Genomic DNA, 23,696 nt, shown 5'->3' on the forward strand with positions numbered 1-23,696 from the left:
GGGCCAAGTACCAGCTTGGAACAGTCTAAGGTAACATGGCTGGGTTAATATGAAGTCTCGCGTGTCCTAGTAGGGTACCTTGTCTTACCTGAATATCACACACTGGTATACAGTCCTATCACAGAATTCAAATTAAACTTTAAAGCTGTTTCTTCCCTTTTGGGCCATTCGTGTTTCACAGTGGCCTTCCTCTGTATAAGTTTCTTTTTTCTGTTTAGTGATCTCAAGTTTTATTTCTAATTCAATTTCCCTTTCATAACTCTGAAGACAAGACAGACAACTGTCCTTCTATGTCTCCAGATTAATCTAGGAAGGAATCTAGAACACTATCTGTGTGTCAGATTTTCTTTTTATTTTATTCCTACAGAAAGATCTTTTAGTGGTTTCCAAGGAATTGGTAGTTAAAGATACACCATATTTAGGTAGGTCAAGTGTTTCTTCTCTTTCCTCCCTTTCTTGTGCATCCCACCATTCATGAACCAGTTTCCTTGTGAAAGAGCTTTCAGAAATGTCCTATTTATGACTGTTATGTCTTGATCTTGTCTATCTTCTATAAGTCTTTAATGTCTCCTCATCAGTAGATAGTGCTTTTGGCCTGTGAATAGTAATACTAATGATTTTTAGAAGTTTATTAACTCTTAAGCTGGCAAATGGGACTAAGAGAGTTAATAGACTGAGAAGAGAGTTAATAGACTGAACTGTTGAAGCAACAGTTCCAACTTTTTAAATTGCATCTCCATCCTTAGAGGCTTTCAAGACTCATCTGAACAAGTTCCCAAGCAGCCTGATCCAGCTTGCCCTGCTTTGAGAAGGGGCTGGAGTAGATGACCTGCAAAGGCCCTGAGTTTGTGATTCCATCTTAAGCTGTTCAGCAACTGAATAACTTTCTGTGAACATGTGTATCCCACTTTTTTTTATCTATTTTATGTGGCTGTGTTATTGATACTTAATTAAACTTTTCATAGATGCATTTGATACCAAAGGGAGTCTTGAACTTACTATAGAAGGGAAACAGTGTTCACAAGGGCTGAGGAGAAATCTTGAGATGACTGTAGTTACTGAAAAAAATGGGAACTCTCTAGAACGAAGGCAAACAAAGGAGAAACTTGGATATTTGGAAAATCATGAGATTATCCATTGGAGAAATTTGTTTTATGGAGATGGGAAAGCTTTCTTTTCCAATACACCATGGTTTAGAGAAGAGAGAGGGTGAGAAACTGTATTATTCTGGATAGCACAGTGCAAGAACAGTCGATAAAATACAACTTACTTAATGTCCACCATTCCATTAGGCTGAAAAAGTGTTCTGCAGAAGTGTTTCAGCATCTGATTTCCACTAATGTCTTTTTTTCTCTCTCATCACCTGCTTTTCTGTCCCTTCGAGCAGTTGTCTTGCCCTTTCTCTTTGGTTCTTTTTAATGCATAAGTCACTTTAATACATGACTCTTCATTTGTTTAGTGTATTCTAGCACGTTAGATGGGCTTCTCTTTTTCTGTTTTTGGGTTGTATCTTGAGACTTCTGTTTAGCTGTTCCTATGGTGGTTTCTTACATTACTGCTGTTTCTGGCAATAATAGTACTCTTACGATGATGCTGATCCCATTTCTAACAAGAGCAACCATGGGGATGGGTGCCAGATGTGGGATTGTGTAAGACAGTGAAGAAATTAGTAGGTTACTTATTCTGAAACATATTAGCTCAAAGTCGTATCTATGTTCAGTTCACATTGTGTCCACCCGTCTTTTTGCCTACATGTATTTATGGAGAAAAAGTGTTCCTGAGAATGACAGGTAAGTTAAAGTGGTGGTTTTCATCTTTGTCATGAGCTGACAGATTGCTCTCGAGTTATCAGATGGAAAGTGACTGCTACAACTGGCCCAACTTCTTCCTTCCACTGTTCTCACCTGAGCTCAGCAGCAACAAGCTGGGAAGAATGGAACGGGGTGGGGGAGAAGTTGTTCATACTTTTGCTGTAAAAAAACGAAGAATGCAGCAGATATGAGTTTATGAAGTAGGAGGAAGGCAAATTTGAGTGTAGAGAGATTACCTGATCTTTTCTTTTTTTCCACAGCAGGAAAAGCCCAAACTCTTGGAGCCTTTGGATTATGAAGCTGTTATCACAGAGATTGAGAAAAATATTGGGGATAACCAGTTTAAGGATCTAATATTATTCCCGGACGATGATTTTACAGTAAGTAGAGAGCAAATACGTGTTATTCTTTCTCTTAGGTTTGTCTGTTTGTTTATTTATTTATTTTATTTAGAGGGAGAGCCAGAAGTTGTCTGAGGGCTCTCTAACATTTTCTTAATTTATGCATAATGCCTTACTTCCCTCCCACCAAATTAACTTGTTTTTTTTTCTCTGACATTTGTATATAAGTGAATTTCCTGTTCAGGATTGGGTAAAGCTCAAAGCCCCAGTTGTTCCCAAATATATTTCAGGAACTCAGAAAACATGTTATTCCATAATGTGTACTTGTCTGTTTGCTTAGCACAGTGGTCGATTGGCTAGTGTTGAAATCTCTCCTAGCTATTATAACCTAATTTAATCACACTTCCATGACTTACATCCAGTCTTTCTGATACTATTCTGTTTAATGTATTTGGCTGCTAGAATCAGACAGCCCATGATTCCTGGCCTTCTGCTCAAAGTCAGACTTTTTAGACGGTCGATGGCTGTGACATATTTCCAAGCTGTGCCGTTGCTCACGTTAGATTGCACAAGAAATGTTAATCCAAACAAAATTAATTTTTGTTTGATTTTGGGGTTGTCTTAAATTCTTCTCCAGTGAGGTTTGAGAGCTGGTATCCTGAGTGATAGCGGGGTGCAGAGCGCTGAAGCAAGCTCCCATGTTGGGATGCTGACAGGCAGTGGATACTGGAGCCCACAGCCATGGAGCTGCCTGAGCTCATCCTGGGTTCCCCATTACTTGTCCTGGCAAACTGCAAAGAAATGGAGAACCTGGAAGTCCAGGGCAGCCCTCACCGTGGCGGTGATGGGGAAGCTTGGGAGAGCAGGGGCTGCCGGCTGGGGAGGCGTGCTACCAGGCAAGTAAGCTGGCAGATAGCCTGCATCTTACAGCAACTTCTTCAAAATCAATCAATCTCTGTAAAAGATTTAGATTTTGATGAATAGACACTCTCTAATGGAAATACATTTCAATTTGTAACTGCTGTGTGAGGGCCCTTCCCATCAGCTCATGGCACTGCTTCTGTGCTGTGGGGCCAGCTTAATCTAATCGGCTGCTTTGTTTTACTAAATGGCTCTATTTCCTTGGTGGCATTAACTGAGTTAACGTGCTCATGGGATTGAGAGAAAACTAAACAGAGTAGATTTCCTCATCATCATTAATTCCTTTCTACATTTTGCACATTTGTGAATTTATGAAATTGAAATTTAGCATTATAAAGCTGACTAGACATACTGTGTGCTGTCATAAGGCCCCTGAGCCCCTTCATTTAGAATAACTGAGCTCAAGTCACTGGAATAAACCCTCTCTGTGAAAGGAGAATCACGTCCTACTGCTCAAGACCTCTGCCTGTCAACCCATATTTTCATATCCTTATTTTCATTTCATTTTGAGCAGTTACTGCCTGGCTTTTAGTAACTACTTCTATTTTGTTTCCTTTATGTTATGCTTTGCAACTATTCAACTTAATCTCTTTCAATAAAAAAGAAGAAGAAAAAAAGATTATGACAGATGAGAGAGGTACTTGCACAGTAGAGGTGGCCTGTACTCACAGAAGAGCAGAGGCAGTGGTAGGTAGGGTCCATATCCTTGCAATAAACCTGTCTCTTATCTTTTGTTGAAGTCAGCTGTGGTAACAAGAGCCTGTGCCACCAGACAGGACTGCAGAGCTTTCATAGCAGACAGGATTTTCAGCTGCAGAGTGTATGTTTATAGCCCTGCCCCTTCCTACTGAAGTATCACCTGTGCATAAAAGTCTGGGTCAGCCACTTGAGTCGAAAGAGATCCACATCTGACTGAATTAGGAGGTGCTCAGGCTGGCTCTGAGTGTTATTTAATGTGATAATACCCCAGGAAATGATGGCCATTACTGTTTAACTCCCAGTGGTTACAACTGCTTCAGACTTTGTGGCTCAGTGGTGGTGCAGCCTCAGTTCTTCAGAGTCTCTTCAGAGTGAAACCCCACCAAAAGAATTAGCTGAGGTACTGAGCATAAGAGAAAATTCTGCTTTTAATAATGATTTCCCATTTCTGGATCTGTAGTGTTCACCGCATGCATCAGGTATGGGTCAATTATCATCAAAGCTGCTGTGCTGTCCAGTCTTTTCTTTCGTCTCAGAATTGCTTTCTCTATTTGAATGCAAATCAAAGAGAATGCAGTTATTCTCACAAGAGTCTTGTTGGTCATTTCCAACATCTTATGAGAAATCTGTGGAACAACAAAGAATTTTTGGTATCAATCTGAACCCAATTGACTGTATGCCTCCATTTCGCCGCATTTCAACAGAAGAATACAAGATTTATACATTACAAAGGTGCATTCTGTGGCTTTACTCCAGCTGAGGAAAAGATGTTTCACTTTTTTATAACTGTGCTTAATAATCCTTTAAAAAAAACCCAAAACAATCATTGATTCACTTCAGTTCCACTTCTTGTTTTCCTAGCAATTCCTTGCTTGCTATCTCTCCTCCCTCCTGCCCAAAGTCCAGTTTCCCTTTAAGAAAAAGCATGTGAGCTCAGATTCATTTTTCACCTGCTCCTGGATCCTGTGAGCAAATTACCCTTCTGTTCCTGTGCTGTGAAGTAATGGCCAGTGGAAATTTCTGCAGCAGTACAGAACTCCAACTGTGTGGAGGAGGGATCTGCAGAGCTTCACAGGAGCTCCCTGTCACATGAGTACGAGCTTGAACTGTACTTCTTGGTGGTACTAAGTGCGAGTTGATGGGCTTCCTGTCACGCCTGTAAAAATGCATGCTTGATGGAGATGCTGGTAGGTTTGTGTCCTCACCATGGGGTTACCATGCTCCATTCACCTTCTGTTCCCCAGACCTGGCCGGACAACTGGAACCACTGCTGTCTGGGATTCCTATTGTTCACTTTTCTCCTGCACGTTTACTGGAAAGGAGGCCATGAAAGAAGTGTGACAACTTCCTTCAGATTGGTCTCCCTCTCACTTTTAACCTTTCACATCTTAGTATTGCACAGATTTGTTGTCATGCATTTGTACTTCTGCTCCTTAGTGCCTTCATGTATCCAAGCAAAATGCTTGCTGTATCCTTTCATAAGTATCTTTTTATCCTTTCTTCATGTTACCATCCTCAGAAAATTCAGTGAACCCCCAGCAAATCTCAAGCGTAGAATCGTTGGTGCCCTCCCTTAGTGGCAACAGGCTCAGCACCCACCCCTTTCCTAATAACTTTTATTGTGTGGAGATTTAGTAACTAAATATATGTTAACAATATGTTATTGTCATAAAGAGGTAGATGGAAGTATTTAATAGGTACTTCAATTTGATGCAGGATAAAAGCATATTAAACTCTCTGGGTCATGAAAATTTGTTCCTCCTTTTCTCCCCACGTGCTATTTTTTAAATGTCTGTTTGGAAGGTGGAACTCAAACTTTTCTTAAACTAGTTGTATCAATACAGCTGAATGTCTGATTTGAACCTGCAGTAGAAATAATAATTCAGTGCCTAAATTTAGGACAGGTGTAAGGTGGCAAAGCTTACCTGTGTAATGCAAAACCTATTGAAGTTCAGTCTGACGTGTTCCTGGCTCTTCTGGGCTTTTGAAAGCCCACCAGCTGCCCTCCAAGTATCACAGAGGCCTTAAAAGGGAGCTGAGTTGATACTCTCCATCACTGCAGGTGTGACTGTTTCCAGGCTTCTTTATTTTATCTCTGAACAAGGAAGAGCCAAAATCTCCCTATTTTCACATTGTGAAACATCTGCTATCTAGATGTTGTGCAGGAACAAAAGTTGTTTATTTGGATATAGAAGTTCACAGCAGAACCAGATGCATCTTTAAGGGGAGAGGGCAAGAGTAAGCAACGACACTGCCTCTTCACGTGAAACAGGGCACTAGTGCCATAGGGGCAGCTCTTAGCACAGGATTTAGTGTCTCTTTAGAAATAACCCTGTAAAACCTCTTCTGGGGCCCCAAACACAAGAAGGACATGGACCTACTGGAGTGAGTCCAGAGGAGGGCCACGAGGATGATCCAAGGACAGGAGCACCTCTCCTACGAGGACAGGCTGAGAGTTCAGCCTGGAAAAGAGAAGGCTTTGGGGAGATCTTATAGTGGCCTTCCAGTACCTGAATGGGCTACAGGAAGGCTGGGGAGGGACTTTTTATATGGGCAGGGAGTGACAGAACAAGGGGAAATGGCTCTAAACTGGAAGAGAAGAGATTTAGATTAGATATGAGGAAGAAATTCTTTACTGTGAGGGTGGTGAGACACTGGAACAGGTTGCCCAGAGAAGCTGTGGATGCCCCCTCCCTGGAAGTGTTCAAGGCCAGGTTGGATGAGGCTTTGAGCAACCTGGTCTAGTGGAAGGTGTCCCTACTTATGGCAGGGGAGTTGGAACTGGATGATCTTTAAGGTCCCTTCCAACCCAAACCATTCTATGAAACCTGACTGTTATTTCTAAAATCAGAAGAATTACAGTAGTGAGATCATGGGTTATTTTCAATAGCACATGACTTGTCTCCCACTTTCCCATGTGATAGACAGTATCTGCTCATCCTTAGAGCAGAAATAGAGTCCATTATTCTCATGACTAATGGGATATGAGTATCCTTGATGTGCAGGTTCCATTGGCTGGGAGGAGCAGGAAAATGAGAGGTATCTAGACTTAGATGCACTCTAGCAATTTAAATAGAGAGAGCTAATGCAGTCAGCAAAGCAAACATTGTGTGGGCTAAGAATAACCTCTCGCACTGAACATGATTCGGTGAGTGGGGCAAAACCTGTCCTTTGCTTTCCTTTCACTTTGTCCCCACAGATGTACCTGTTTGGTGAGGTCTGTGCTGGGACAGCAGACAGCAGCCTGTTGGGAGCCCCATATAACAACAGCATTTGGATGGTGGTATTTGTACAGCCAGGTTGCATCTTATCCTGCTTTTTAATTTGATGGACTAACTCATTACAGTTTTTGGTAATCACAGAATCACACAGAATCACAGAATGTTGGGGATTGGAAGTGACCTCAAAAGATCATCTAGTCCAATCCCCCTGCCGGAGCAGGAACCTAAACGAAATTACACAGGAAGGCGTCCAGGTGGGTCTTGAATGTCTCCAGAGAAGGAGACTCCACAACCTCCCTGGGCAGCCTGTCCCAGTGCTCCGTCACCCTCACTGTAAAGAAGTTTCTTCTCAAGTTTAAGCGGAACCTCCTGTGTTCCAGCTTACACCCATTGCTCCTTGTCCTATCGTTGGGCATCACTGAGAAGAGCCTGGCTCCATTCTCATGACACTCACCCTTTACACATTTATAAACATTAATGAGGTCTCCCCTCAGCCTCCTCTTCTCCAAGCTAAAGAGACCCATGTTAAGTAAATCTGTTTACTGGCATGAAAATGGGGCCGAGCAGCTTTTCTTTAGAGAGATTGAAGCTAGGCATTAACATACAGAAGCATTTCTGCCTGTCTGTGGTTAGCTCTCTTAGAAGGGCTGCCTTTTCAGGAAGTAAATATAATCATTTTTGATGCATCTGTCTGAAGATTTAACCACCAGTAGCATGCTTTCAGACTAGAAGCTATTAGCGTAGGTTCAGAGTGAAAATGTTTGAAATGGCTAATGGAGTTTGAACTCATTTTCAAATAGTAAACTCACCGTGTCAGTGGGAAGTAGACACTGTCTGAAAACATTATTCCTAATCAATCGTTGATAAGGAGAAATATTAACTTGTGGCTTTCACTGTAGAAAGTGGATGTGAGTGCTTCAGCACAAGAGAGAGTGCTGAATTAAATTGCACCTTATAACTAATCCAACACCTGGGGCCAACAGTTTATGCAAATGAGACAGCCTGGCTGAATGCCAGAAATCATTGTTGGATATAGGATATTTATATAAAATAGATTAAAAAATAATTCAGAAGGATTACGGAATTTAGCATTTTAGGCTGATACCTACATTATTTGATTATCACATTGTGCATCCACAAATGAGCAGATAGTTGGCCTCTGATTTGAACAGACAATTGCTCTGATTGCCTAAACATTAGAGAATTAGGCTGCATTCAAAGCACATTTATAAATGCTGATTCTGTAAATAAAATCCTTTATTTTTTTGATGACCCTTACAGAAGCAGTTAGTTTGTTGTTGAAATTTAGTTGCTTTCTGAAGTAAAAAGGTTTTGGTGAATACATGCTATGCCTGATCAGCCTTTAAGAGCGTTTAACTTTGGAAGTGATCAGCTATGAACAGGAAGTGTTTTTGTGGCAAGGCTTTTGCAGCTCAGTGGTTGAACATAACTAATTCTCAGAAGGGAAGTGCTTTGTAGTTTTTAAAACCGGTTTAAATATAACAATACACAAGATTTTTCCATCTCCCAATTCTATGTAAATAAACCTGTGATATTCTTTGGCAAAGTCTGCAAATGCAACAAGCTCAATGTTACCTGATTTCTGGTTTTTTGTCTGTCTTTTTCTTTCAAGTGCAGTCTTGTTAAGAAGAAGAGTGGGCGAGCATACCACAGGCAAAACAGTGGGTTTGAGTTACATGTCTTGTTCAGCTACAGTCTTTTTAACAAGCTGTGTAAGGGAAGGGAGGCACAGTGACCCCATTAAGGCAGATGTTAGCTGTCTTGGTAACTCTATCCTAGCAAAACCAGGACAGTCACTGTGCTGGCATTGGTTGACAAGAAGTGTTGTGTTAGGTGAAAAATGTGACTCACTATGTGTCTTATCTAAAAAAAAAAAAATACTGTAAACTACCTTCTGCGTAATACATGGTGCAGATAGGTTTTGTTATGGGCGAGCAGAAGAGGCTGTTGGTCTCTCTGTAGCTTAGTCATCATCCTGATAGGGTCAGTGTGAGGTACAGAGTGCATCACACGTCTCTGTTCTTGTGGCCTCCCACTCTGCCTTCATCTGGAAACAGCAGCTGATCTTCAGCAATGGTGATATCGTGGAAGGACGGCATGCGTGCTTTGTGACTGCTGCTGGCAGCAGGGCCCCAGCCCTGGGAAGAACTCCGTACGATGGACCTCAGGGGCACTCATGGGTTTTCAGCTGTGCTCAGGGATTGAGTCTTCTCAGGACTGCTTAAAAAAAGGGAGTTAAAATGTCACATGTGTGAAGTAAAAGTAATGAAGCATGTTCCAGAGATTGTGGGTACTGCTGGGAAGTCCCTAAGCAACCAAGGATTCAGACATCTTCACTATTACTAAATGTGGCCTCAAAATTCTTACTTCTCCATCTGCTTTTTTACTCATGGACTAAATGATTGTGTAAAGCTCCACTTGCATACAGGCTTTGGTAATACAGCTGGGTAGAGCCCAGGAACAAACATTAAGGAAACTGTGCTTAGTGGGTCACAACAACAGGGTTTTTTTCACTTTGCAGCGTCCATGAGGCACCACTGTTTATTTGCGGGAGCCAAAGTGTTTTAATCGCATTGTATCCTGAGCTATCCAGATGAAGCAGGAAAAGTTTGGGGAATCCCATGATGTTTACGTCTGCCAGAGTGATACATGCCTTTCTTTCATAATTACTCATATGGAAAGTGAAGAGGGGGAATCATTGTGGTCTCTGTAAGCTGTAAGGAAAAATGCAGTCAATAGTATCCAGGCAATTATCATGTAGAGTCTGGGTGCTTCCATTTGTAGAGAAAAAACATCACTTAATCTGATACTGGGGATTGGGAAGAGATCTTCCAGGGGCACAGTAGATACTGCAGACTGCTTCATGGTATTGGTAAGTAGTGGTTCTTCATACTAAACCAGTCATATGCCATAGGCCTTCCTCTGGAAATCATGTGCCTTTCTGCAGTGGAGGAGAAAATGAGCTTGGGAGATCAGATTTGTCTTGGTTTTAGTCCTTTGTTGTTTTGAGTGGTAGAGTTACTGCATTGTAGCTGAGAGCATAATTTGGTCTTCTGGGGTCTGGTTTTGTTTGTTTTTCCCTCTTATGGAAGAAAAAAAATGGGTGGACAAGATCTATGGATTAATTCAAAATACCCTAAAGCTTTCACTCATGTGACTTTTGCAAAGTAACTGCTTTGCCTGACCTCAGCATGGAGCCCTGCGTCACACAGAGGAACATTGCTGGTGGCCCTGGCCTCTTGTTGGCCTGGTGGGAACTAAGGGAAGCTTAGCTTCTTGTGGAGACCTTCTGGAGATCCACTTCTCAATGTGGTTTCCTGCTGTGAGGCCTGACGAGCAAGCTCAGTCAGGAGCTGCTTTCAAAAAAAAATGACTTAATTTCTGCAGCTCCTACTGAGCCTGAAAGGAGGTTGCAGGAAGCGTCAGGAGTCCCACGTCAATCCTGCTCTGCTGCCTGCGCCCACGGACGGAAGTGCCCCACTGAGATGCTGTTGTGTGGTTCCACTCACTTTCCAACCATTAGCTGTCCTGTGGCAGACCTTTTGCAGCTTACTAGGAGGGCACTCTGCTCCTCTCTTCTTCTAAAAGAGCCAAAGCTTTTAGTTCTGTTTCCACATTCCTTGTTGGAAAGGGATGAGGTGCGGAAGGGAAGTGGAGGAAGCAAGTAACATGACTGGATTTGGCATGTTTCTGGGAGGGGATGTAAGGAAGACCTGATGACATTTTTATCAGAAACCTGAGACTGAGGCAAGTTTGCTTGGAACAACTTTATTCCCAGAAATCTATTCAAACACGGCTCTTGCTTGTAATTAATGCTTCAGCTGATGGTATTGAATAGCGTGTGTGGGCAGGAGCTGGGTTGTAGTTGTCAATGTGCATGTGTATTGGCTGCATGACAAATTGAAAAATGCAAGCCATGGTAATATGGTTCTTAACCTCTTCATGAGACAAACCTGCTGTTCTGTTGCTCTAATTTGTTTTTTTTGTTGTTTATTGTCAGACAGACACAATTTCACTGGAAATCAGGACACTGTATCCTTCTGTACCTGAAGATGCAGAACAAAAAGCAGAAAACTTATTTGTTAAAGAGGTAAGTATCTATTGTGTGTATCCTTTCATTTTAAATGAAACCAAGGGTTTGGGGGAAACTTGCTATGATTATAATTAACACCTCTTTTTAAAAAAAAAAAATATTATTAAGTTGATTTGAATCAGGTTTGAATTTTGGAGGCCAGAAGGAGAGGGAGGGTTAACAGCATATCTGCAGATGCCTATTCTGAGATATTTGTATCTAGAAAAACTGCGAATGCACTGAATCAGCCTCTCATTCTACTGTTTTCCAGCTGCATTCCCTGTCACTACCAGTCCACTGATATTGATATTGGTATTTTAACATGAGTGCCAATCATTGGTGATCAGAATGCACCTTGCACTTTGGAAATACTGATATCTTTCCAAAAAAGCTAACTATTTGGCACTTTGTTAAACTGTTAAGAGTTACTACAAAGTATGTATCTTATTTAGAGGTGTATATTAGAGGTATCTGAGGAGTAGTTGCACTGTGAAGGATGTGTAGGGGGGTTATATTCATTGTCAGTATTTAGTCTGTTGTACATTCATAGTAGAAAGTCGAGCAAAGTTTTTCCGTGGCAGTTAGAGCCCCACCAGGAGAGATTAATTGCTCTACCTGTAAAAAAAAAAAAACAACTATGGTTGTATTGTTTTAATACCTGATCAGTCTGTTGTACATTCATCGTAGAAAGTTGAGCAAAGTTTTTCCATGCCAGTTAGAGCCCCACCAGGAGTGATTAATTGCTCTACCTGTAAAAAAAAAACCAACTATGGTTGTATTGTTTTAATACCTGATCTCAGATTGTAGGAGACGATTGTTCTTCCTGCTGCCTCAGGGATATTTCAGGTTGTCACCAGTTTTATCACTTTGAAGGACATTGGAGGTGCTGGCTGCACTGGTGAAAGGAATTCACTTTAGATGGCTTCTTGAACCTTCCCTATCTTTCACTAGAGATGTAAGGTATAGCTCATCATTTGCATTAATAAAACAGATTTATGAAGCCAAATTGTCAGCCAGCTTCTACAAGGGATTTAATTCCAAGCATTTATAATTAGCCCTGCCTTTTCTTTTTTTTTCCACAGTTTTGGATTTTTCACATCTGGCTTCATGGTTTGAATGAGTATGGGCTATTTCCTATGCACTGTAAGTGCCAGATAATTTGTGGAGGAAAAGTCAGTTGCAGACAAACACAGGGTTTAAAAAAAATAAAATCTGAAATTAGGCAGAAATGTAGCTGTTGAATTGTACACAACATGGCGTTTTACAGGCTGGCCCTATTTCTCTCCAGCAAGTCTAGAAAGAACAATAACAACTTTCTGCCAGCTGAAATTACCTGAACCTTGCTATCTTTCTTAATCTGACAGTAAGGTTAAAAGATAGCATAGCTTGTGGAATGATCTACCTTCCCAGAAGCCTTGCTGCCCTTTCAGCACTTTGAATCTGCTTTTTATTTTAAGGTTCCACAAGTTGCAAGGCCAGCACTGTGCTCATGGCTATACAGACAAAGTGGTGGGTCTAAAAATGGAACATAGTACACAGTGTCTGGGAATCATTACAGCTGAGTACTCCAAGGAGATGCTAATGACAACCTGGTAAAATACATATTGAGCACAGATATTAGCTTTCTCTGCAATACCAGTGAGCCAAGGGGAGGGGGAGAGAGGAGCGAAGCAGTGGAAAAAAAACAGTACTACAGAACTAAGCCTGTGCATGGAATAGTAGCAGGATAAGACCCTGTTTTAGAGTAGTAATGGATATGTTCCATTTTGCCACAAAGCCAAAAGCTATATATAAAATAAATTATGCTCTAGGAAGAGGACGATTTCTATTCCAAAATTAAGTAAAACTGAGCATGGGGTGCTGTGAAGGTTGGTGATTGTAGTCTGCTGCAGCAATTGCACAAATGTGTACTGAGCCAGCAGTAGTCTGTTGTGTTCCAGGCTGGTGTTCAGCACTTCTGGATATATGTGCAGGAGTGGAGTTTGTGACCTTCATTTCTTTTTTGGAGCTGTGAAAAAGCCAACACTTTACTCAGCGAAGGAGTCTTGTCTTCCTTCAAATATACTGTGATATCAGGAACAGTGAAGGCATCCATCTTGTACCTACTTGACTATCTGTTGGTCAGCTTGACTTGTTACAACCCAAGGTCAAATGTCTAGTTCCTGATCAGACTGTTGGAGAAGCTACACAAAGGCAACGAACAGTTTCATCTCACTGAAGCCATTTTGATGTTCCCTGTAAGTGATAATGGCTGTCTCCGGTCACTAGTGTACGTTACACCATCTCAGTAGTGTAGCAAGTTGCAACGCAAAGACGTGCAGCAAGTCAGATAAGTACAAATGAATGGTCTGCTGTTTCAGGTGAAACTCATTTTCTTCATACCGTGCAGTGTCAGGAAATGATACTGAAACTATTTCAAGAGCTCAGATTCACCACCTCCTGTCTCATCCTTCTGGACTTCTGGTGGTGCTAAGATGGTCTTGTCTATAAGGTCTGCTGTGTCATTTAAAAGAGTTGTCAGAAGTCTGTGATAATACCTTAAAACCCTGTCTGTCTCTTCCTGGGCATTTGTTTCTGACTGGTGACAGTAGGAAGGCTTTACTTGCACCTCTAGATCTTTCATTGATAGAGTCCTTCAAGGATCAGGTTTTTTCCCCAGCCCTTACCAAAATCCGTGAATATGACAGCTTGGGGGTTTGATCAGATTCCCTTTGCTCAAGTGATCGTAAACAGTTCTTCCAGGCATGCCAGGATGACTTGATTGCCTGTTCAATATCTGTTTATGGATGCAAAAGAGCTTACAAGCCAGATGAAGAAAGATGAGGCTGATACTGCTGAGGAGAGTTTTCAGTATGAATAGCATTTGATGCTGTCCACCTGTAGTGGAAAGTTTGTGCCTCTAGTAGTCTAATTCAGTTCTCCTAATACTGCTTTTAGATTCCTCAGTAACCAAAAACTTCCACTGTTGGTGATGTTCAAATGTCATGGCAAAGGGTGAGACAGAAGAATTGACTTTAAATAAGATGTCTGTCCTTCTCCTCTCTGATGAAATTGTGAAATGAAAATTTAAAAAAATAAAATTTAAGATGGTTTGAATAAATAAGTAGCCCTTCGATAATGAAATATTTTCTGTAGGATGCAAAGAGAATAATTTTTTTACATTTTATGGTTGATAAATATCCAAGTCCCTTTATTAATTTATACCTAATTATTAGGCATATTCTAAATGTAATACTTTGTGAATTGATCATTCCTATACCTGTAGTTGTCTGATAAAAAAACTGGCATTTTCCTTGTGGATTTTTCCACCTTAACTTTTCTTAGGCAGGAGGAGCTTGAGTTACTAAATTAGGTTCTATGAAAATAAAAGTTTCCAGAAACCTTTAAAGCCAGAATAAAATTGTCTTCAGTGTTTATTTTTTCTAAGTATTTATTACTTCCTTTAATTCTGTACTGTACCATGCTGTTTCCTCCCAAATTCTGAATTTTCTCACTCCTCACAGAGTCTGCTGCATGTATTATGTGTCAGCATTGTCCTTGTGGTCCATCATTTTGGCAAATAGAAACATTCACTCTACAGGAAATAAAATAAAATTATTGCTTTTAGACAGTGAAAACACTCCTAATAGCACCTTTCCCAGTTCTGTATTCCTGAATATGCAGATCAAATGGCAATCCCTGGGATTTTTCCCACATTTCGTTCGGAAATATAAGGGGACAGTGCATTTTGCAATTCAGAGTTATATTTAGTTTGAGGAACTGAAGCTATCTAATTGCAACATACTTAATTCCATATTGGTTACATCAAGTCAGGATTTTCAGAAAGTGTGCGTGCATATACACACACATGCATACTGTTTGTGTCTGGGTATCTAAAGGAGTGACATTTTAAGTACATATGAAAAAAAAAAATCCAGAAAGTAAATAAATATTAGCTGTCAGCTGTCCTTTTAAATGAGGTTTAAGCCAGATGATCCCTCCAAAAATGTTAGGTGCTACTTGGGTATATTTTTGGGAAGCATGTTTGCAGAGGTGGTGCTAAGGAGGAAGGGTGTGCCAGGAGCTGTGCAGGGGGAGCAGCAGGATGGCACAGCTTGCTGCAGAAGCTTCCCTAGGTTATGCTGTGTAATTGTGGAAAATGAGCCCAGAGGGGCCTGAGAAGCTGTCTCATCCCTCTCTCCCAGGTAGACCAGGTGCCTCCTGACCCATCCATTTTGCTTCAGGAGTCGATCCAGCGGTGGTGGCTGCTGCAGGAAGGGCTCCTTTGGTGACTCACTGGGCCTTAGGTCAGTTCACAAGTGCCATCACTGGTGGTCTTGAGGCTTTTTTATTTGCAAGCTAATCTACATTGCTCTTACATATTTCAAAGTCAAATTAAAATGGGAACTCCTGTTGATAAATGTCCCAAAGAAAGTTTTATTATTGCTCATCACAGTGTAGATTTCCCCATCTTCAAAATCTTAAGTGCTTTCAGTACTTTAAACAACTGTAGTGTCAGGACAGTGACATACATTATTAAAGGACAGTGGGTCTTACAGTATCATAAGAAGTAAATATTTTAAGTGTATAATACTTTAAAATAATAGTGTGCTTTAATGTTTTGCTTTGTTACACTGCTGTGTCACTGGACTTTATAATATGTAAACTGTATTAATTTGGAAACAGAACTGTGCATGCACTTTCTCTGCAAGAAGTCTAGTTGTTTCACAGATCACTTTTATCACAGATGCATCTGCGTTTCTGAAGACCACATACCTACCGCTATCTTAGAGAGAATATAAGTAGGGAAGTTGCTTTCAAAGTTGTTTCATTTTTGTTGTTTCTCTCACTTCCCATTCTCTTTTGGTTTTGTTTTGTTCTGTTTTTATTCTCCAAATGGTTCAGCTGAACGGTAGGGTAAATCTTTTAAACGTCTCTTTCACTGTGGTAGCCATCATGCTGTCATCGCCAAAACCAGAGCTAAGAAGTTACAGGTGGAAAAATGCTTGCAGGGCTGGCTGTCTCTCTAAGGAAAAATTAGGCCAGCTGGGCAACAAGAAAAAAGAAATGAAATGACCTGAATTTGATAGGGCCCTTGGGAATGGGCTGTGCAGCCTGCCTGGTCAACAATGCAGTAGGAAAGTTCATGCAAATGTGTGCCAACACTCCCACATCCCAAAGCTTCCATTTCTCTGTCTGTATTTTTCCTCCCCCACGGTCCACTTCAGCTAAACAGCCCCTGCATTGGTGCCTCTGCTCTTTGCCAGGAACAACAGCATCCAGCTCTGGCCTTTTGGTGAAATCTCTGCCTTTAGAAAGGTTTTTCTTGCTCCTCGAATCAGGTTTGCAGGTGTTTTTCCTCATTGCTAAAATTCAGTTTCCACTAATAATTTCCAGTTAAAAAAAATAAAATCATTAAAAGTCAGTACAGTCAGCAGTAGTATTTCATTTTTAGTTGGGATGTTTTGAAGAGAAAATGCTGTAACTTTACCTTTTTTTTTTCTTTTTTTTTTCTTTTTTTAAACTAGATCTAATTTACAATAGACAGCCACAGCAAGCTGGTTCAAGAACAGCATTAGCTGTTGCACTGAATTGGCTTGCCTTTTGTGAATTTACTGAATGATACTTGAATGTGCTGCTTGTCCTCTTTAATTTTTATTTTGATTAGTTTTTTTCTTGGAAAAACACAATAAACCTTTATAGTTCTAAGCTGAAATACTATGGCCTGCTCTATATGTTATTCACAACTGGATTTTTTTTAACACATCAGCCTATAATGTTTGCAATAAAAGCCTGCATTGAGAATTCTCTGTGGACTTTAATTGCATCTCTTAAGTAGAATACTTAGTAATGAAAGAACCACAGGGAAAAAGTGGTCCTTTCTGTAGAAGGTTCAGTTGGTTTGCATTTGCCAAGTAGAAAGTGAGTGAAGTGTTCATTCTCACACCATTCAGTGAGTGAGCTTTTCATTGGCTCACGTAGGACAGAGTATATGTTGCTCTCGTAAGAGTATTCGTATAGCCCAGGTGACTGTCAAATAGTTTGAACTAAAACTTAGATCACACAAATACAAGAGTGACCAAGTCACTTTTTGTGAAGATTTGCAAAACAGAAAGGTTGGGTTTTGTTTGGTTTTTTCCCCTCTATTCAAAGGCAAAATGCAAGCAACATTGGAGTAGTGTAGGAACATGGGTGTCAGGGGTAGGCTTTGGTAGGCGTATGGTACAAGTATCAGTTTGCATTTTACACTCTCTAGTAAGAATCACTAAAAATTTTGACATTGTGTCATTTTTCTTGTTTTAGGTGTGTACCTTGTCAGTACCTGTCCATATTTAATGCATCTTGTTGCCTTTAAAAATGTTATGTTGTGTTTAATTGCATTGATAAAAGTTCTGCATCGAGTAAATCGCACAGTTATTCTGGTCTATTTGACAGCATAGCAAAGCCCTTCAGTATAGCCTTTGTTCAGGTCTGGTTCCCTAATTTAAGGGAGATGGGTGTATTAAGGATGATTTAAAAAGATGAAAGCAAAACTAGCAAGCAGTTTTTTAGAAAATAAAAACTACAAGATGAGATGACTGAGCAAATTTGGTGTGGAAGGGAAAATTAGACTCTCGTGAGAAATGATAGTCCTGTTAATACATTCCTGAATGTTGTTAAGAGGTTAAAGATCAATCCTTAAGGATAGAACAAGAAGCAGAAGTCTTGTGCTGCAACAAGGGGGAATAAAAGGAGTAGGGCAAATGTATTTACAATGGAAAGCTTAGGTAATGAAACAGGATGTGAGCAAAAAATGTGTAATTAATGTCCATGGAGAAAGTCAGACCTAAACAAAGGTGGTGTCTTTTGAGGTAGTCACGATATAGTTTAATGATGCTTCCTATGGAGTAGAAGAGAATCAGTAAAGCATGTTAAATTGCTATCAACCTCCTCCTCTATCTTGTATGTGCATTTGATTTAAAAGGGAAATTGTGCTTCAAAATATGGAAAAGTAGGACTCTGACTTTCCTTTAAGAACTGTGTACCCGGCTATGAAAGAGAAGAATATGGTCTCTAGAGCAAAGGATTCCCTCAGATCTTTCTTTGTTCTCTAGTCTTCATAAGTCTAAATAATTGTAGTAATTCTATTGTTGTTTGTGTTTTCTCTCTTTAGGCTTGTAAATACTACAGTTCCCAGTGGCATGTTGTGAACTACAAATACGAACAGTATTCAGAAGACTTTCGACACTTACCACAGTAAGATCTACCATAAGCTCTTCTTTTTCTTTTTTTTTTTTTTATTTTTTCCTATTAGGTTTGTGTCATTTTGCTGACCTTTGTCCATATTTTTACTTTCCTTTGTCTTATATACTCTGCTTGTTTTACTGTGTTTATAGTGCCTTGCATTTCTAAAAAGGGGAAGAAAAGGTCCTTCAGCAAAAGTTCAAGACTCTGCAGAATTCATTAGTATCAACAAACTCTGTTAGTGCTGATTCAAATCCTTAGAAGCGTATTTGCGTATTCAAAGCACAGTTGATACAGGAAAGCTGGCTTTCTGTTTTCCTTAATAATGCATAAATGTCACTCACCTTTAACTGGGATTAATTCTCCTTTTAGTTACCCTGTGTAACAGAGGAGTAGGATTTCACTTAGTGCTTTATAGCTGCACTGTACAGAAGAACTGGGTGCAATGCATGTGGCCCGCACTGGTACAGCACTGGTGATACAAGGCTGCAGAAATGTGCAGGTGTCTGGGTAAGTGGGCATCCCTTCTGTGCTTGGAGGCAGTACATTAAAATTAGTGTAAAGGTGCTGGGAGGAGAATGAACAATTTCCTTAACATGAGTGGAAAAAAGATGTGGAGCTCATCTCTTCATGCATGAGTTTCTACCCATACTCCTGTTTCTGGCAGGTGTGTGTCTTGTGCCATGCAGACTGTTTTAGGGAGGAGTTAATGAAGTCAGTGAATGCCCAAATGAGCTGTGTTACCACCTCCTTTCCTGGAATTCAAAACATTAAAATCATGATACTGGATGAAAAAGATTGTTATGTGCACAGGAATGGGTGCTCCAAGCTTGAGTTGGATGGAATCTAGTACTAACTAAACATATTGTTGCAAGAATTGATAAACTGAGTTGTATTGTCCCTTTAGATGCTGCGTTCAGAGGGTTTTGTACTGCAAGCCTTCCCTCAGATCTGCATTCTCTCTTGTATGTTTTTATTTTTATGACCAGTGAATATGGTAGTACAAAAAGCCATTAAGCATTAAGAGCAGTTTTGCTAATCAGAGATTATAAACATACCTTTTCATAAGTACCCAGTGTGTGTACCGATTGTTTTAGAAAATTAATGCATTTAGTGCTCAAGAAAAATGTTGTCAGCACAGCAGTTTTCCATTTAACCTTAAGTATCTTCACTCTTATGAAATATGCATTTGACAGACATGGTTGCATTACTGCGCACAAAAGTACGTTTTAGCTGATCACATACATCTTCTGTGAAGGTTATTTTACTGTGGTGCTTAATATGATTTGCTTTCTATAGAGAGTTCATGCTCCAGGGATGTTATGGTGTCTCACATCTTACTTTTTTTCCCCCTTGCACAGAGGATTATAACAAAACGAGATCTTGTTTTGTCTTGTATCAGAACATAGTATTCGGGAATGATTTGGATGCAGCACTGGTTGATGTTTCTGAAGCAAAGATACAGCAGGAGTGTCAGTACTTTGCTGAAAGTTGCCATGGCTTTGAGCTTAACATACCTAAAACAGAGCTTGTTTGGAGCGCACCTCATTTCATACCATTTCCAGCCTCATCAACATCTTGATTTGCACATATATTTTCTCATGAAAAATAACGTGGCTTGATACGTCCTTGCTGCAGTATCTCATTGTTAATAGCTCTGGATGCCCAGTTTCCACATTTTTTTTGTTTCATATGTGCAAAACTGCTGTCTCACTATCAAAATTCTCAGCATATTGTTGTATCAATCCCTTTACAGCAAATCTTTGTATCAGGGAAGACTGGATGAGTGTTAAGCATTTAGCTTTGTGTCATGAGAGAGGAACATCACTTACAATACCAGATCTAACTGTGGCTAAGTACTCCAGTCACTGAGGGTGTACTGAGCCTTCCTATGGGCTTTCCCATTTAGAAACACACTAATTGGGACTCAGCAGCTTTCAGCAACACTGAAGAACTTCATATTTGTACATGAGGCTGTGCTGGGCTGTTTCACACAGTTATAAAATATTGTCAAGTAATGGCTGCATGGTATAGCAGATTTTTATCAGATATCGAAGTTATTTGTTGACCCTTTCTGATTGAGAAGCAGCTGTGATGTGCTGCTGACCACCTGGGCAGGCAGTGAGGACTCAACATGGCCATGGTGCAATTCCACTGATGTAGTGCTTTGGCACCAGGGAAGAACTCAATGACATGTGCACAACAACATGACCAAAATGTTTAGCAATTACTTTAGTTTTTCTCTGACTGTGTTCCTCCTTTGAGGTTTTTATCAGGTCTTTCTACCCTTCAAATTCCTCTCTGTGAGCTCTCACTACCTCTTTTTACACCATTTTTTGTGCTTTGTGCTGGTGTGTTCTTGCTTCTTGAGCAAGTGGAAGGGTGGAAGGAGGAAGAACGGGAGTTGCTCAGTGTGTGCTGTGCTGACAGTGTGCCTGGACACAGAAATATTGAGTAGCAAAGATTTTGCTGTAGTTTATAGAAAACCTGGAACATTTGATAGATATTTCATGTCTGGTCCCTTGGAATTCTGCATCTTCATATGGGACTGAAGAGGCAGAGAAACAGAGAGTATACCAAAGAGGATCATGTCCTTAGCACGCTTTAGATGTCTGTCCTAGAATGATGAGGAACGTGCCCAAAAGGATTCCCATCTAAGGAAGGGAAAAACTTCTTCTGTGGAGAATGACACAAGGATCTGAGTGGATGAGTGTTTCATGGGTGATCAGTGAGATCTAACACCTGAAGCAGTAGTGGTCCGTCCTTTTCTGTCTCTTTTACAGCTCTGCTGAGAGGACAGAAGGATTTCCTTCTAAGAAACTCACCATGTACCCAGGCTTGTGCAAGGGCTGTGGTTTAGTGGGGCAGGCTCACTCTCTGACCATGGAGATGCTGTGTCATTGGTGAGGGGTCAGCACCCTGCTAATCTAGCAGATTTCTGACTCATCCTTCCCCTTCCCTGTAGCATCAATGGCATTAGGGTGGGGGTTTTGTTTTGGGTTTTTTTCAGCAGCTGACTAACTTGTCCCGTTACTGGTACAGATCCTCAAGCAAATGTGTGCATTGGTGTTACCTGTCCATGTGTGGCCAGAGAGCATCGGTCAGTCTGCCTGCACATCACCCCAAAAGCACTGTGGTGTGCTTTTAGCTCTGAATAATGAATAAGCCAATGGGTTTTTTGTCTAAAATTGTGAAGGCTTGAATGGTGGTTTTTTGTAAAAGTTGAGATTTGGCTTGAGATTTTTGGTTTGGGTTCTTTTGAGTGGGAAGGAAGTGTTTGTGTAAGAGTTTTTAACAGCTTTCCTTGGTTGCATTGGAAAACCTGCAATGGATTTCAGTCACAAATATTCTGAATATTAACACTTTTACAGATGTCAATAGATTGCAGATGTTCCTTTTATTCAAAATGTTGATCAGTTGATTACATTAAATAAATGCCAGAACAAACTAAAACAAAGAATAAAACACTCCTGTGCTCTGTGTGCACTTGGTTCTCCTGGCTCTGCTGAAATGCTGACTTCAGTTGCGGTGGGGGAGTCACATCATGAGCACCCTGACTGTGCAGTGGGGAAAGTGAAGAGGAGATAGGTATTGCTCATTGCTCTAATCTTCCTAATCTGTAACTTGTGTAGGAATGAATAGAAAATGAGAAGGGTCAAAGTTACCACTCTTTTTTTTTTTTTTTTTTTTTTTTAACTTTGTGACATTTAGCATTATGTGCTAACGTGGGCTAAAGTTTGATAAGCTGAGAGAGGAAACTGGTTTAGGAGTGTGTGGTCTCTCAGCTTCTGTTTGGATTTGCTTCCTTGCACAGTAGAGAGTAGTGTTGCTCTGTTCCCGTTCTCAGGCTGGGTAGATAAAAGTAAGTCCTGGAAAAGTAGGTTTTCCTGAAAAATAATAGCTTTTAGCATAATAACTTTTGTAGGTTTTCATATGATAACTGAAGATTTCCAAGAGGAGATTTCAAATCTTCAGGAATTTGAAAACAATGTTGGTATTTCCCAGGCCACAGAAAAATGTATTTTTTTTCTCCATTTAAAAATATCTTTGAATTTTTATCATGTGTATTTGGTTGTCACTTAAGGTTTAGTTCTGCAACATGCAAAGTACATTGGGCCTAAGTACAATTACTTATGTGCTTAAAATTAAGCAAGTTCTTAAGTGCTTTGCTTTTTCATATTCAGTTTTGGTTTTATGTCCACAATATGAAAATCTTAAATGGCACCTCATCAAAAGGACATTTATATTTTTAAAAGTTGGTTTAAGGCTGTGCTTATCATATTGACTAGTAAAAAATATCTTGAAATATTGAATAAATGTAGAAGCTTTAAGCTGAATGTTCCAATGTTTTTCTGTTAAAGAGTGCATTCTCATTCATTTGACAGCCTTAAATGGGGTATCTTTTTGGAAGTTGTTTGGGTTTTGTTGCCTGTTGTGGTGGAAGAGCAGCAAAGAGAACAAAAAGTATATTTTGTTGTTTGTATAGAACTGTTGCAACTTCATATTGTTGAAAGAAAAGGATATATGGGGCTTGAGAAAAAAACCTGTATTTTGAAAGGAGATGATAGGATCACAGCAATAGGTGTGCTGAAGATGCCATGGGGGCTCGGGATGGTTGCCTTCCTGAAATAGCAGACACATGATTATTTAAAAAAAAAAAAAAAATTAAAGACATTTTTCCTTCCTTCCCAGAAATGAATTTAGACCAGAGAAACTGCCATCACATTCCTTTGAAATTGATCATGAAGATGTGGATAAGGATGAAGTATGTATTCTGTTTTTTGGGGGGTTTTTTCCCCCTGGGGAAGTTATTTATTGCTTTAATATCAAATAAAGACTGATAATGGAGGCTTGTTATCTCCTGTAAAATATTTCATATTTTAAATAACTTTGAAGTTAGTGGGAAAGCTTTATCTTTTATGTCATCATGTGCACAGCAGGCATATTAATAACATCTTATTTTAAAAGGAATGAAAGGATGATTATTTGTTGTCAAGCAGATATTCACACATTACAGTTTTCTTTCGCCTTAGAATTCAAAAAGCAAGTCCATGCAATATTAATCATGTGTTTCATACAGGATACAACATCCCACTCATCTTCAAAAGGTGGTGGTGGTGGAGGAGGAGGATTAGCAGCAGGAGTTTACAAGTCTGGATGGCTTTATAAAGGGAATTTCAACAGCACTGTAAACAACAGCATTACTGTTCGGGTAAGGGGACAACATTATTCTTTCTTTATTCCATTTGGATTTGTATCCCCCACAGAGGCACGCTTGTTTGCCATTGTCATTTAGCTGTTTATATCTCAGGTTTGATTACGTTGGTTTAAATGATAGTAAAGTAATATTGCAGTTGTCTGCAAAATAGTACAGTTGAAGTGCAGTTAGGAGTTGCCTGTTATTTAA

The 23,696-nt window shown here is 40.1% G+C and overlaps 1 protein-coding gene across 1 annotated transcript in view; it reads left to right on the forward strand.

Annotated features, from left to right (window-relative positions):
- LOC104532563 (dedicator of cytokinesis protein 10) overlaps positions 1 to 23,696 on the forward strand; it is a gene marked incomplete at its 3' end in the record, with an annotated part of 64,409 nt that overhangs the window by 9,587 nt on the left and 31,126 nt on the right. The window contains exons 2-6 of the mRNA XM_010177802.1: positions 2,072 to 2,191; positions 11,015 to 11,104; positions 18,219 to 18,301; positions 22,982 to 23,054; positions 23,370 to 23,501. Of these exons, the coding sequence (XP_010176104.1) occupies positions 2,072 to 2,191; positions 11,015 to 11,104; positions 18,219 to 18,301; positions 22,982 to 23,054; positions 23,370 to 23,501 (498 nt within the window). The remainder of the gene's footprint in view (positions 1 to 2,071; positions 2,192 to 11,014; positions 11,105 to 18,218; positions 18,302 to 22,981; positions 23,055 to 23,369; positions 23,502 to 23,696) is intronic.

The sequence above is a fragment of the Antrostomus carolinensis genome, unplaced genomic scaffold, assembly GCF_000700745.2.
Source record: "Antrostomus carolinensis isolate BGI_N321 unplaced genomic scaffold, ASM70074v2 scaffold14591, whole genome shotgun sequence".
In the NCBI taxonomy this organism is placed as follows: domain Eukaryota; kingdom Metazoa; phylum Chordata; class Aves; order Caprimulgiformes; family Caprimulgidae; genus Antrostomus; species Antrostomus carolinensis.